This window comes from Patella vulgata, chromosome 1 (genome assembly GCF_932274485.2).
Source record: "Patella vulgata chromosome 1, xgPatVulg1.2, whole genome shotgun sequence".
Lineage (NCBI taxonomy): Eukaryota > Metazoa > Mollusca > Gastropoda > Patellidae > Patella > Patella vulgata.
Window position 1 is genome coordinate 54013906 of NC_065879.2, and position 14814 is coordinate 54028719.

The 14814-nt window shown below is 36.7% G+C and overlaps 1 protein-coding gene across 4 annotated transcripts in view; it reads left to right on the forward strand.

Annotated features, from left to right (window-relative positions):
* The window catches only part of LOC126830306 (glycogenin-1), a 280407-nt gene that overhangs the window by 99122 nt on the left and 166471 nt on the right, over nucleotides 1-14814 (forward strand). For all 4 annotated transcript variants that reach the window (XM_050560685.2, XM_050560679.2, XM_050560693.2 and 1 more), the window contains exon 5: nucleotides 3268-3394. In XM_050560685.2, the coding sequence (XP_050416642.1) occupies nucleotides 3268-3394 (127 nt within the window). The remainder of the gene's footprint in view (nucleotides 1-3267; nucleotides 3395-14814) is intronic.

Sequence of the window (14814 nt, forward strand, 5' to 3'; positions counted from 1 at the left end):
TTGTTGAAAATTGAAATGTAAGTCTATAACCCAAAGATCTCGGTTCCTTTTGATATTCGCGCATATCGGACCGTAACTTCCTGAATTATGGCTCCTGATTGTATGAAAAATCGCGTTTTTAGCTTTTGGACCCTGTAGAGGTCATAATTTTTATCCGATTTAAAAAAACATATTATTATATCACCGATACACCCTAAGGATGACTGAGTTTAAATTTCGTGAAAATCGGCCCAAAACTGACAAACAAAACGGACGCCCCTTCGTACTCAAATAGCGTAAAAATATGGTATATCAAGGTTGTGGACCCTATAGAAGTCACAATTTTTATCCGATTTTGTTGAAACTTGAAATGTAAATTTATAACACAAAGATCTTGGTTCCTTTCGATATTTGCGCATATCGAATTGTAATTTCCTGAATTATGGCCCTTGATTGTAGGAAAAATCACTTTCTTCTTAGCTTGTTCTCTATCCATCTCTCAAAAATGTGGACGTATCCTGCCTGGCAGCCGCTGGTTTAGCTTGTGGTCCCTCTGGAGGTCACAATTATTATCCGATTTAAAAAATCGTTGGATTATGTCACTGTTACACCGTAAGGAAGATCGAGTTCGAATTTCATGAAAATCAGACCAAAATTGCTGGACAAAATTGCCACCGCTTGTACGCGAATAGTGTAAAAATATGGTATATCAAGGTTGTGGACACTTTAGAGGTCACAATTTTTGTCCGATTTTGTTGAAACTTGAAATGGAAGTTTATAACTCAAATATCTTAGTTCCTTTCGATATTGTCGCATATCGGATCGTAACTTCCTGAATTATGGCCCCTGATTATATCAACGTTACACCGTAATGAAGGTTGAGTTTGAATTTCGTGAAAATCGGACCAAAGTTGCCGGATAAAATGGCCGCCGCTTGTACTCGAATAGTGTAAAAATATGGTATATCAAGGTTGTGGACCCTGTAGAGGTCACAATTTTAATTTGATTTTGATGAAACTTGAAATGCATGTTTATAACCTAAAGATCTTTGTTCCTTGCGATATTGTCGCATATCGGATCGTAACTTCCTGAATTATCGCCCCTACGAAAAATCACCTTTTTTTAGCTTGTGGTCCCTCTGAAGGTAACAGTTATTATCTGATTTTAAAAATCGTTTGAATATATCATTGTAACACCATAATAAAGGTTGAGTTAGAATTTCGTGAAAATTGGACCAAAACTGCCAGACAAAATGGCCACCCTCGTACTCAAATAACATAAAAATATGGTATATCAAGGTTGTAGACCCTGTAGAGGTCACAATTTTTATTTGATTTTGATGAAACTTGAAATGCATGTTTATAACCCAAAGAACTTGGTTCCTTTCGATATTTGCGCAGATCAGGTTGTAACTTCCTGAATTTTGGCCCCTGATTGCACGAAAAATCGCGTTTTTAGCTTGTGGTCCCTCTAGAGGTCACAATTATTATCCAATTTATAAAAAAAACATTCTAATATATCAACGTTACACCGTAATGTTAGTTGAGTTTGATTTTCGTGAAAATCAGATATCACTGCTACACCGTAATGTTAGTTGAGTTTGAATTTCGTGAAAATCGAACCAAAACTGTTGGACAGGATGGCCACCTCTCGTATGCTAAGAGTGTAAAAATATGGTATATCAAGGTTGTGGACCCTCTGGAGGTCACAATTTTAATCTGATTTTGATGAAACTAGAAATGCATGTTTATAACCCAAAGATCTTGGTTGTTTTCAATATTCGCGCATATCGGATCGTAACTTCATCAATTATGGCCTCCAGATTTTGTGAAAAATCATGTTTTTAGCTTGTGGTCCCTCTAGAGGTCACAACTATTATCTGATTTTAAAAAACCTTTGAATATATCACTGTTACACCGTAATGTTTGTTGAGTTTGAATTTCATGAAAATTGGACCAAAACTGATAGACAAAATGTCCGCCCTTCGTACGTTATATAGTGTAAACATCTAGTATGTCAAGGTTGTGGACCATCTAGAGGTGACAATTTGATCAGATTTTGATGAAACTTGGTTTCTTTCAATATTCGTGCATATCGGATCATAACTTCCAGAATTATGGCCCCTGATTGTACGAAAAATCATATTTTTAGCTTGTGGATTCTCTAGAGGTCACAATTTTTTTCTATCTGACTTTAGAAACCGTTTAAATATATCACCATTCCACCATAATGAAGGTTGAATTTCTATTTTGCAAAAATCGAAATGAAACTGCACGAAAAAATGGCCGCTCTTTTAAAAAAAATTGTGTAAAAGTATGTAATACAAAGGTTGTGGATCCTCTAGAGGTCACAATTTTTATCCGATTTTGATGAAACTTAAAATATATATTTATATCCCAAAGATATCAGTCCTTTTTGATATTTGCGCATTTCAGACCGTAACTTTCGGGATTATGGCCCCTGATTGTACAAAAACTCGCTTTTGTTTTTAGCTTGTTCTCTATCCATCTCGTGCAAAATATGGGCGTATCCTGCCTGGCAGCTGCTGAAACATTAGCATGGGCCAAACAAATTCTAATGATTTTCTGATAATTACTTAATGAGTTGTTACTCTAAAATCAGATTTTATAAATGTTTCATATGTAAAAATATGTGACAACTCTTTTTGCTGGCTAGGACGATTTAGCTGTTGTGGGCGTTGCCTGGCAACCTATCTTTTTATACTTTTGACGGCCTCCACTACATGAAGATATGACCGGTTGTAGTGTGAAGTTGCGTCAGTGGTCATTCGAGCAGCTTTTGACTGTATGACGTAACACATTTGATTACCAATCAGCGTTGATGTTTCTAGTGGGATACCCCCAGTTCCGTGCACCGCACGTCAAAAACTCGCCGCAACAAACCATTTTATTGGCTAATTCCACACATCATCTAGAACAAAGGTTATATAACAACTCTTCCAGATCCTAGTGTAGCGCAAAGGCAAGTGAAACGAAATTAAATTTTGAACTATAAAAAATAAAACGAAATAGGATCTGTTTTTTAATCAGATTGGAAAACTCTTAACATGAAGAGCGTTTACAAGTTTTGGTGACAGAGGCATTTTCTCTGTAAAATATTGTTCCTAGTTACGACTTACCAAATAATAGTTGGAAGTTTGAGAAAAAAAGGTCTCGGAAATTGTGACCCTTATTGATAGTGTACATGTATGTTCTGTCACCTCATATCTTTTAGAAATTTTAATAAACTGTGCGGAAATGTTTTCTAATCCAGTAATTTTTGTTGTAGGTGGGGATCAAGGTTTATTGAACCTGTTCTTCAGAGACTGGTCTACTAAAACAATAGACCGACACCTACCTTTTACATATAATGTTGTTTCACAGGCATTTTACAGTTATCTGCCAGCATTTACACAGTAAGTCACTAAGAAGTAGGAAAGGGTGAGTTTTGTACTTGTTCTCTATATAAATCTAGCTCTATAGGTGAGTTTCTACAAATATCTGTAAAATTCTAATTATAGCAAAGAATCTAATACAGAGAGGCTGAAATCTGTATATACAGATACAGGGTTGAGCAATTGACTGAAAGGTGAATGGATTACCGTTAGGGGTGAAAAACTCTATGACAGTGCGTTTTCTGTATTGGATGTGTTAATTAACGGACAGGTTAAAAATGAATGACACAGTGTGTATTCTTTGTTTAGTGAGTTTGTCTAGGACCAGCAGGCTTTATCTGACGCGTAGGTGTTAAATCGAAACGTCGGTTGGAAATCTATTTTTAACGTGTGATTTCTTGTTCGACTGTGTGTTTTTGTATAAGGATAGATCTTTATCCATGGATTTATACGTGCCGTAGTTTTATATGTTAATCATTTCTTCTGTGCGTCTTTTGTATTTATTGATTAACATATACAACGCAGTATGTGTTATATATTGCGTGCCAATACAGATCTTAATTTGTTGTACTACACATGACGTACACAATATCCAGTCAGATCCCAATTTAAATGTCCGGGTAGGTATATATCGATAAGCTGAATTTAGGGTATGTCTACCTATTCTTGTTATAAAGTTATAAAGTCTTGAAAGTAGTACAACATACTTAACACATTTTTTTTTCCTAAACAATATTTTATTGAATATTAGGATTAGGAAACAGACAAAGCCTATATAATCCCTCTCCCATACTTAACACATCCTTCTTTCATTCCCGTCTTCATTAGTCTTCATTAGGACATCAAACTCCATTTCATTCATTCATTCCTAGTTACAATAGATAAAGACCAGGAGTTGGGTAATATATATTTATATCATAAATAACAGTAGTTAAATATTGAGCGAATAGATGATGTAGCATTGGTCCAACATACTTGTGTTGAACTAAATAAAAAATCTGATATATACATTTACAATCGAAACTTTAAAAATATACAAATAGAATATGATCAACACTGTATAATTTTTGGTTGAAACGCCAAAATTGATAATTGCGAAATTTGAGTGTATAAAGGCTAACAAGTGATATTGCATAAATTTTTCAATTATTTTAAAATTAGAATTTATCCGATGATTGTGGTGTCATATTTTGATCAGTTTACTGATATAGTTACGATCTATTTACAAATATACAACATCCTTGTTCACTACAGGGAGCTCAGTGAGAAAAATGCCAGGAGTTCCGCAGGATTTTTTGGGGTGGTTTCGCGATGTCAGTGGTGCAGGACAGAGGGCCTGACAAGGAGCAATGTCTAGTCATACGGATGTTAAGAAAAACTGAGGTCACATGCATTTAAAAGAACCCTTTATAGTTGGAATTCGAAGAGTAGACCGCAGCCCGTCGTCGTCATTATCCCAGTTGGTGAAGAAAAGTAGGACATTAAAACATAATTTCATTTCATTTTGTGGACTACTTTCGTCACATTTTTATACGCCAAAATTTTCATATGGACGTATATTGTCGTCGTCCCTGTTTGTCCGTCTGTCTACAATTTGTTTGTGGACACTCTACAGGTCACAATTTTTATCCTATTTCAATGAAACTTGAAATATAGCTTTATTGGCATGTATCGGACGGTAACATCATGGATTATGGCCCCTGATTGTACGAAAAATCTCGTTTTTAGCTTGTAGACACTCTAGAGGTCACAATTTTTATCAGATTTTGATAAAATTTGAAATGTAAGTTTATAACCAAAAGATCTCGGTTCCTGTCGATATTCGCCAATATCGGACCATATCTTCCTGAATTATGGCCCCTGATGTACAAAAAATCGCGTTTTTAGCTTGTGGACCCTATAGAGGTCATAATTTTTATCCGATTTAAAAAAACGTATTATTTTATCACCGTTACACCCTAAGGACGACTGAGTTCGAATATCGGTCCAAAATTGACAGACAAAATGGCCGCCGTTCGTTCTCAAATAGCGTAAAAATATGGTATATCAAGGTTGTGGACCCTATAGAGGTCACAATTTTTATCCGATTTTGTTGAAAATTAAAATATAAGTTTAAAACCCAAAGATCTCGGTCCCTTTCGATATTCGCGCATATCGGACCGTAACTTCCTGAATTATGGCCCCAATTGTACGAAAAATCGCGTTTTTATTTTATACGCCCACATTTTCATGTGGACGTATATTGTGGTCGCCCCCGTCCGTCCGTCCGTCCACAATTGTTTGTGAACAGTCTACAGGTCACAATTTTTATCCGATTTCAATGAAACTTGAAATATAGGTTTATCACCCTAAGATCTCGGTTCCTTTCGATATTGGCATCTATCGGACCGTAACTTCATGGATTATGGCCCCTGATTGTACGAAAAATCACGTTTTTGGCTTGTGAACACTGTAGAGGTCACAATTTTTTCCTTTCGATATTCGGGCATATTGAATTGTAATTTCCTGATAGTAGGAAAAATCACTTTCTTGTTAGCTTGTTCTCTATCGATCTCTCGAAAATGTGGGCGTATCCTGCCTGGCAGCCGCTGGTTATCCGATCTTGTTTAAACTTTAAATGTAAATTTATAACCCAAAGATCTCAGTTCCTTTCAATATTCGCGTGTATGGGACCGTAACTTCCTGATTGTACAAAAAATCGCGTTTTTAGCTTGTGGACCCTATAGAAGTCATATTTTTTATCTGATTTGAAAAAATGTTTTACTATATCACCGTTACACCCTAAGGACGGCTGTGTTCGAATTTCGGGAAAATCGGCCCAAAACTGACAGACAAAATGGCCGCCCTTCGTTCTCAAATAGCGTAAAAATATGCTATATCAAGGTTGTGGACCCTATAGAGGTCACAATTTTTATCCAATATTGTTGAAACTTGAAATGTGAGTTTATAACCCAAAGATCTCGACTTCTTTCGATATTGGCATGTATCGGATCGAAACTTCATGGATTATGGCCCCTGTTTGTACGAAAAATCACATTTTTAGCTTGTGGACCCTATAGAGGTCACAATTTTCATCCGATTTTGTTGAAACTTGAAATGTAAGTTTATAACCCAAAGATCTCGGTTCCTTTCGATATTCGCGCATATTGGACCGTAACTTCCTGAATTATGGCCCCTGATTGTACGAAAAATCGCGTTTTTAGCTTGTGGACCCTATAGAGGTCATAATTTTTATCCGATTTAAAAAAACGTATTATTATATCACCGTTACACCCTAAGGATGACCAAGTTCGAATTTCGTGAAAATCGGCCCAAAATTGACAGACAAAATGGCCGCCGTTCGTTCTTATACCATAAGAATATGGTATATCAAGGTTGTGGACCCTATAGAGGTCACAATTTTTATCCAATTTTGTAGAAACTTGAAATGTAAGTTTATAACCCAAAGATCTTGGTTCCTTTCGATATTCGCAGATATCGGACCGTAACTTCCTGAATTATGGTCCCTGATTGTACGAAAAATTGCGTTTTTAGCTTGTGGACCCTATAGAGGTCATAATTTTTATCCGATTTAAAAAACCGTCTTATTATATCACCGTTACACCCTAAGGATGATTGAGTTTGAATTTCGTGAAAATCAGCCCAAAATTGACAGACAAAATGGCCGCCATTATTCTCAAATAGCGTAAGAATATGGTATATCAAGGTTGTGGACCCTATAGAGGTCACAATTTTTATCCGATTTTCTTGAAACTTGAAATGTAAGTTTATAACCCAAAGATCTTGGTTCCTTTTGATATTTGTGCATATTGGATTGTAACTTCCTGAGTTATGGCCCCTGATTATACGAAAAATCTCGATTTTAGCTTGAGGTCCCTCTAGAGGTCACATTTATTATCTGATTTAAAAAAAAACGTTTGAATATATCACCTTTACACCCTAAGGATGCTTGAGTTCGAATTTCATGAAAATCAGACCAAAACTGCAGGCCTCGAAATTAACCGGTCATAATTTTTTCCTTTCGATATTCGCGCATATTGAATTGTAATTTCCTGATAGTAGGAAAAATCACTTTCTTGTTAGCTTGTTCTTTATCCATCTCTCGAAAATGTGGGCGTATCCTGCCTGGCAGCCGCTGGTTATCCGATCTTGTTTCAACTTTAAATGTAAATTTATAACCCAAAGATCTCAGTTCCTTTCGATATTCACGCATATCGGACCGTAACTTCCTGAATTATGGATCCTGATTGTACGAAAAATCGAGTTTTTAGCTTGTGGACCCTAAAGAGGTCATAATTTTTATCCGATTTAAAAAAACGTTTTATTTTATCACCGTTACACTCTAAGGACGACCGAGTTTGAATTTCGTCAAAATCGGCCCAAAACTGACAGACAAAATGGCCGCCGTTCGTTATCAAATAGCGTAAAAATATGGTATATTAAGGTTGTGGACCCTATAGAGGTCACAATTTTTATCCAATATTGTTGAAACTTGAAATGTGAGTTTATAACCCAAAGATCTCGGTTCCTTTCGATATTCTTGCATATCGGTCCGTAACTTCCTGAATTATGGCCCCTGATTGTACGAAAAATCACGTGTTTAGCTTGTGGACCCTATAGAGGTCATAATTTGTATCCGATTTAAAAAATCGTATTATTATATCACCGTTACACCCTAAGGACGGCTGAGTTCGAATTTCGTGAAAATTGGCCCAAAACTGACAGATAAGATAGCCGTCCTTCGTTCTCAAATAGCGTAAAAATATGGTATATCAAGGTTGTGGACCCTATAGAGGTCACAATTTTAATTCTATTTTGATGAAACTTGAAATGTAAGTTTATAACCCAAAGATCTCGGTTCCTTTCGATATTCGTGCATATCGGAACGTAACTTCCTGAATTATAGCTCCTGATTGTATGAACAATTGCGCTTTAAGCTTGTGGACCCTATAGAGGTCATAATTTTTATCCAATTTAAAAAAACATATTATTATATCACCGTTACACCCTAAGGACGACTAAGTTCAAATTTCATGAAAATCGGTCCAAAACTGACAGACAAAATGGCTGCCCTTCGTTCTCAAATAGCGTAAAAATATGGTATATCAAGGTTGTGGACCCTATAGAGGTCACAATTTCTATCAGATTTTGTTGAAACTTGAAATGTAAGTTTATAACCCAAAGATCTCGATTCCTTTCAATATTTGCACATATCAGACTGTAACTTCCTGAATTATGGCCCCTGATTGTTCAATAAATCGCGTTTTTAGCTTGTGGACCCTATAGAGGTCATAATTTTTATCCGATTTAAAAAAACATATTATGATATCACCATTACACCCTAAGGACGGCTGAGTTCAAATTTCATGAAAATTGTCCCAAAACTGACAGACAAAATGGCCGCCCCTCGTTCTCAAATTTCGTAAAAATATGGTATATCAAGGTTGTGGACACTATAGAGGTCACAATTTTTATCCGATTTTGTTGAAACTTGTAATGTAAGTTTATAACCCAAAGATCTCAGTTCCTTTCGATATTTGCGCATATCGAATTGTAATTTCCTGAATTATGGCCCTTGATTGTAGGAAAAATCACTTTTGTTTTAGCTTGTTTTCTATCCATCTCTCGAAAATGTGGGCGTATCCTGCCTGGCAGCCGCTGGTTCAATTTAAAAAAATGTATTATTATATCACAGTTACACCTAAGGTTGGCTGAGTTCGAATTTCGTGAAAATCGACCCAAAACTGACAGACAAAATGGCCGCCCTTCGTTCTCAAATAGCGTAAAATTATGGTATATCAAGGTTGTGGACCCTATAGAGGTCACAATTTTAATCTGATTTTGTTGAAACTTGAAATGTAAGTTCATAACCCAAAGATCTCGGTTCCTTTCGTTATTCGGGCATATCGGGCCGTAACTTCCTGAATTATGGCCCCTGATTGTACGAAAAATCACGTTTTTAGCTTGTTCTCTATCAATCTCTCGAAAATGTGGGCGTATCCTGCCTGGCAGCCGCTGGTGTTGAAACTTGACATGTAAGTTTATAACCCAAAGATCTCGGTTCCTTTCGATATTTGTGCATATCGAATCGTAACTTCCTGAATTATGGCCCCTGATTGTACGAAAAATCGCGTTTTTAACTTGTGGACCCTATAGCGGTCATAATTCTTATCCGATTTAAAAAAACGTTTGAATATATCACCATTACACCATTATGATGGCTGAGTTCGAATTTCGTGGAAATCGGACCAAAACTGCCGGACAAAATGGCTGCCTCTTGCACACAAATAGTGTAAATATATGGTATATCAAGGTTGTGGTTCCTCTCTAGAGGCCACAATTTTGATCCGATTTTGATGAAAGTTGAAATACATATTTATAGCCCAAAGATCTTGGTTCCTGTAGAAATTTGTGCATATTGGATTTTAATTTCCTGAATTAAGGTCCTTGATTGTACTAAAAGTCCCGTTTTTAGGATGTGATCCCTCTAGATGTCACCATTTTTATCCAATTTAAAAAAACGTTTGAATATATCACTGTTACACCCTTATGATGGTTGAGTCAGAATTTCGTACAAATCGGACCAAACCTGCTCCTCGTATGCAAATATTGTAAATATTTGAACCCTCTAGAGAGAGGACACAATTTTTATCTGATTTTGATGAAACCTGAAATACATGTTTATAACCCAAAGATCTTGGTTACTTTCAATATTCATGCATATCGGGTCGTGACTTCCTGAATTATGGCCCTTGATTGTACGAAAAATCACTTCTTTTTTTGAGCTTGTTCTCTATCCATCTCTTGCAAAATTGTCACCTCTAGAGGGTCCACAACCTTGATATACCATATTTTTACGCATATCGGATAGTAACTTCCTGAATTATGGAGCCCCTGACTGTACGAAAAATCACGTTTTTAGCTTGAGGTCCCTCTGGAGGTCACAATTTTTATCTGATTTAAAAAAAAAGTCTGAATATATCACCATTACAAACTAAGATCTTGGTTCCTTTTGATAATCGCGGATACCTGAACTTAACTTCCTGGATTACAGCCCGATTGTTTGAAAAATGGCATTTTTAGCTTGCGGATTCTCTAGATTTCACCATTCCACCATAATGAAGGTTGAATTTGAATTTCGTGAAAATCTAAATAAAACTCCACCACAAAATGGCCGCTTTTGCACGCAAATTGTGTAAAACTATGCAATACGAAGGTTGTGGACCCTCTAGAGGTCACAATTTTTATCCGATTCTGATGAAACTTAAAACATATCTTTATATCCCAAAGATCTCAGTCCCTTTTGATATTTGCGCATTTCAGACCATAACTTTCTGGATTATTGCCCCTGATTGTACAAAAAATCCTGTTTGTTTTTAGGTTGTTCTCTATCCATCTCTTGCAAAATGTGGGCGTATCCTGCCTGGCACCTGGCAGCCGCTGGTTATCTGATTTTATTGAAATTTGAAATGTAAGTTTATAACCAAAAGATCTTGGTTCCTTTCCATATTCGCGCATATTGGATCGTAACTTCCTGAATTATGGCCCCTGATTGTATGAAAAATTCTAAAATGGTTTTCATTCTATCTCACTGGACGATTTCAGTATGTTGAAGTCAACAACTTCTCATCAAGTTATCATCAACTAGTATGTGATGTTCTTCAAGGATCCGTTTTGGGCACGGTGATCTTCACAATGTATACAAAGGTGTTGGGTAAACTTTTTCGTGGTCACAATCTGCTGTATCATTTATATGCTGACAGACAAAATGGCCGCCCTTCATTCTCAAACAGCGTAAAAATATGGTATATAAAGGTTGTGGACCCTATAGAGGTCGCAATGTTTATCCGATTTTGTTGAAACTTGAAATGTAAGTATATAACCCAAAGATCTCGGTTCCTTACAATATTCGCGGGGGGGGTTGGATGGCTGAATGGTTAGCGTGCGCGTGCTGTATCATAAAGTCTGTCATTGAGTCGACTGGCGTGGTTTCGAATCCCCTGTTGTACGTGATGAGGAGTAGGGGCGCCTGTCCAACACCGTGGGTTTTCTCCGGGTCCTCTGGTTTCCTCCCACTGCTAAAGACCCCTATGCGCAAGCGAATTATTGAAATAAAATTAAACCATATGTTAGTCCCGAAATGACCTAGTTTGTGTCGAGTGTACGTTAAACCCCATTTCTCTATCTCTCCCCCTTACAATATTCGCGCATATCGGACTGTAACTTCCTGAATTATGGCCCCTGATTGTACGAAAAATCACGTTTTTAGCTTGTGGACCCTATAGAGGTCATAATTTATATCTGATTTAAAAAAACGTATTTTTATACGCCCACATTTTCATGTTGACGTATATTGTCTTCGCCCCTGTCCGTCCGTTCGTCCGTCCATCCACAATTTGTTTGTGGACACTCTACAGGTCACAATTCTTATCCGATTTTGACGAAACTTGAAATATAGGTTTATCGCCAAAAGATCTCGGCTGCTTTTGATATTGGCATGTATCGGATCGAAACTTCATGGATTATGGCCCCTGTTGTACGAAAAATCATGTTTTTAGCTTGTGGACCCTATAGAGGTCACAATTTTTATCCGATTTTGTTGAAACTTGAAATGTAAGTTTATAACCCAAAGATCTCGGTTCCTTTCGATATTCGCGCATATCAGACCGTAACTTCTAGAATTATCGCCCCTGATTGTACGAAAAATCACGTTTTTAGCTTGTGGACCCTATAGAGGTCGTAATTTTTATCCGATTTAAAAAAACATATTATATCACTGTTACACCCTAAGGATGGCTGAGTTCAAATTTCGTGAAAATCGGCCTAAAATTGACAGATAAAATGGCCGCCGTTCGTTCTCAAATAGCGTAAAAATATGGTATATCAAGGTTGTGGACCCTATGGAGGTCACAATTTTTATCCGATTTTTTTTGAAACTTGAAATGTAACTTTATAACCCAAAGATCTCGATTCCTTTCGATATTTGTGCATATCGAATTGTAATTTCCTGAATTATGGCCCTTGATTGTAGGAAAAATCACTTTCTTTTTAGCTTGTTCTCTATCCATCTCTCGAAAATATGGGCGTATCCTGCCTGGCAGCCGCTGGTTATCTGATTTTGTTGAAACTTGAAATGTAAGTTTATAACACAAAGATCTCGGTTCATTTCGATAGGTCACAATTTTTATCCGATTTTGTTGAAACTTGAAATGTAACTTTATAACCCAAAGATCTCGATTCCTTTCGATATTTGCGCATATCGAATTGTAATTTCCTGAATTATGGCCCTTGATTGTAGGAAAAATCACTTTCTTTTTAGCTTGTTCTCTATCCATCTCTCGAAAATGTGGGCGTATCCTGCCTGGCAGCCGCTGGTTATCCGATTTTGTTGAAACTTGAAATGTAAGTTTATAACACAAAGATCTCGGTTCCTTTCGATATTTGGGCATATCGAATTGTAATTTCCTGAATTATGGCCCTTGATTGTAGGAAAAATCACTTTCTTTTTAGCTTGTTCTCTATCCATCTCTCAAAAATGTGGGCGTATCCTGGCTGGCAGCCGCTGGTTTAGCTTGTGGACCCTATAGAGGTCATAATTTTTATCCGAATTTAAAGAACGTTTTAGTGTATCACCGTTACACCCTAAGGAGGGTTTTGAGTTCGAATTTCATGAAAATTGGCCCAAAACTGACAGACAAAATGGCTGTCCCTCATTCTCAAATGGCGTAAAAATATGGTATATCAAGGTTGTGGACCCTATAGAGGTCACAATTTTCTTCTGATTTTGTTGAAACTTGAAATGTAAGTTTATAACCCAAAGATCTCGGCTCCTTTCGATATTGGCACATATTGGATCGTAACTTCCGGAAAAATGGCCCCTGATTGTACAAAAAATCGTGTTTTTAACTTGTCATAACTTTTATCTGATTTAAAAAAACGTTTGAATATACCACCGTTACACCCTAAGAATTTCGTGAAAATAGGACCAAAACTGACAGACAAAATGGCTGCCCATCATACTCAAATAGCGTAAAAAATATGGTATATGAATGTTGTCATCCATCTAGATGTCAAAGTTTTCTTCTGATTTTGATGAAACTTGAAATGTAAGTTTATGACCCAAAAATCTTGGTTCCTTTCTATATTCGCGCATATCGGATCATAACTTCCTGAATTATGCCCCCTGATTGTAATTTTTTTACCTTGAGGTGCCTCTAGAGGTTATAATTTTTATACGATTTCAAAAACCGTTTGAATATATCACCTTTACACCCGAAAGATGGTTGAGTTCGAATTTCGTGAAAATCGGACCAAAACTGACAGACAAAATGGCCGCCCCCCGTACTCAAATAGCGTAAAAATATGGTATATCAAGGTTGTGGACCCTCTAGAGGTGACAATTTTCTTCTGATTTTGATGAAACCTGAAATGTAATTTTATAACCCAAAGATCTTGGTTCCTTTCGATATTTGCGCATATTAGAGTGTAACTTCCTGAATTATGGCCCCTTTTGTTTAGCTTGTTCTCTGTCAATCTCTTGCAAAATGTGGGCGTATCCTGCCTGGCAGCCGCTGGTTATTAAAAAAAAAACGTGTGAATATATCCCCATTACACACTAAGATCTTGATTCCTTTTGATAATCGCGGATACCTGAACTTAACTACCTGGATTATGGCCCCTGATTGTTCGAAAAATCGCATATTTAACTTGCGGCTTCTTTAGAGGTCACAATTTTTTTCCGATTTTAAAAACCGTTTAAATATATCACCACTATAATGAAGGTTGAATTTGAATTTTGGGAAAATTGAAATGAAACTGCTCAACAAAATGGCCGCTCTTTGTACGCAAATTGAGTAAAAGCATGTAATATGAAGGTTGTGGACACTCTAGAGGTCACAATTTTTATCCGATTTTGATGAAACTTAAAAAATGTATGTTCATAACCCAAAGATCTTGGTTCCTCTTGATATTGACGCATATGGGACCATATCTTCCTGAATTATGGCCCCTGATTGAACAAAAAATCACATTATTTTTTTAGCTCGTTCTCTGTCCATCTCTTGCAAAATGTGGGCATATCTTCCATGGCAACCGCTTGTTTAACCTTTCCGTTAAATAACACATGCATAGCGATAATTAATTCACCTTTCAGTCAATTGTTCACCCCTGTTAATTAACAAACCTTACATCCCACTTCCACCTCGTTGCCAGTGGCAACCATTGATAAAACTGTCCTGTTTATTTCCAATACAGGCATAAAAGTATCCGTGTATCAGAAATGAACAGTACGCTTTCCAAGTTTCCATAAAGAGAACTGTTCATTTCCGACAAACAAACACTTTTATACAAGCAGGATGAAATTTTATTACAAATAAATTTCAACGGACGAACCATCCACCGATGCACACTTCACCAGGATTGACCCACATTGTGCAGTTTCC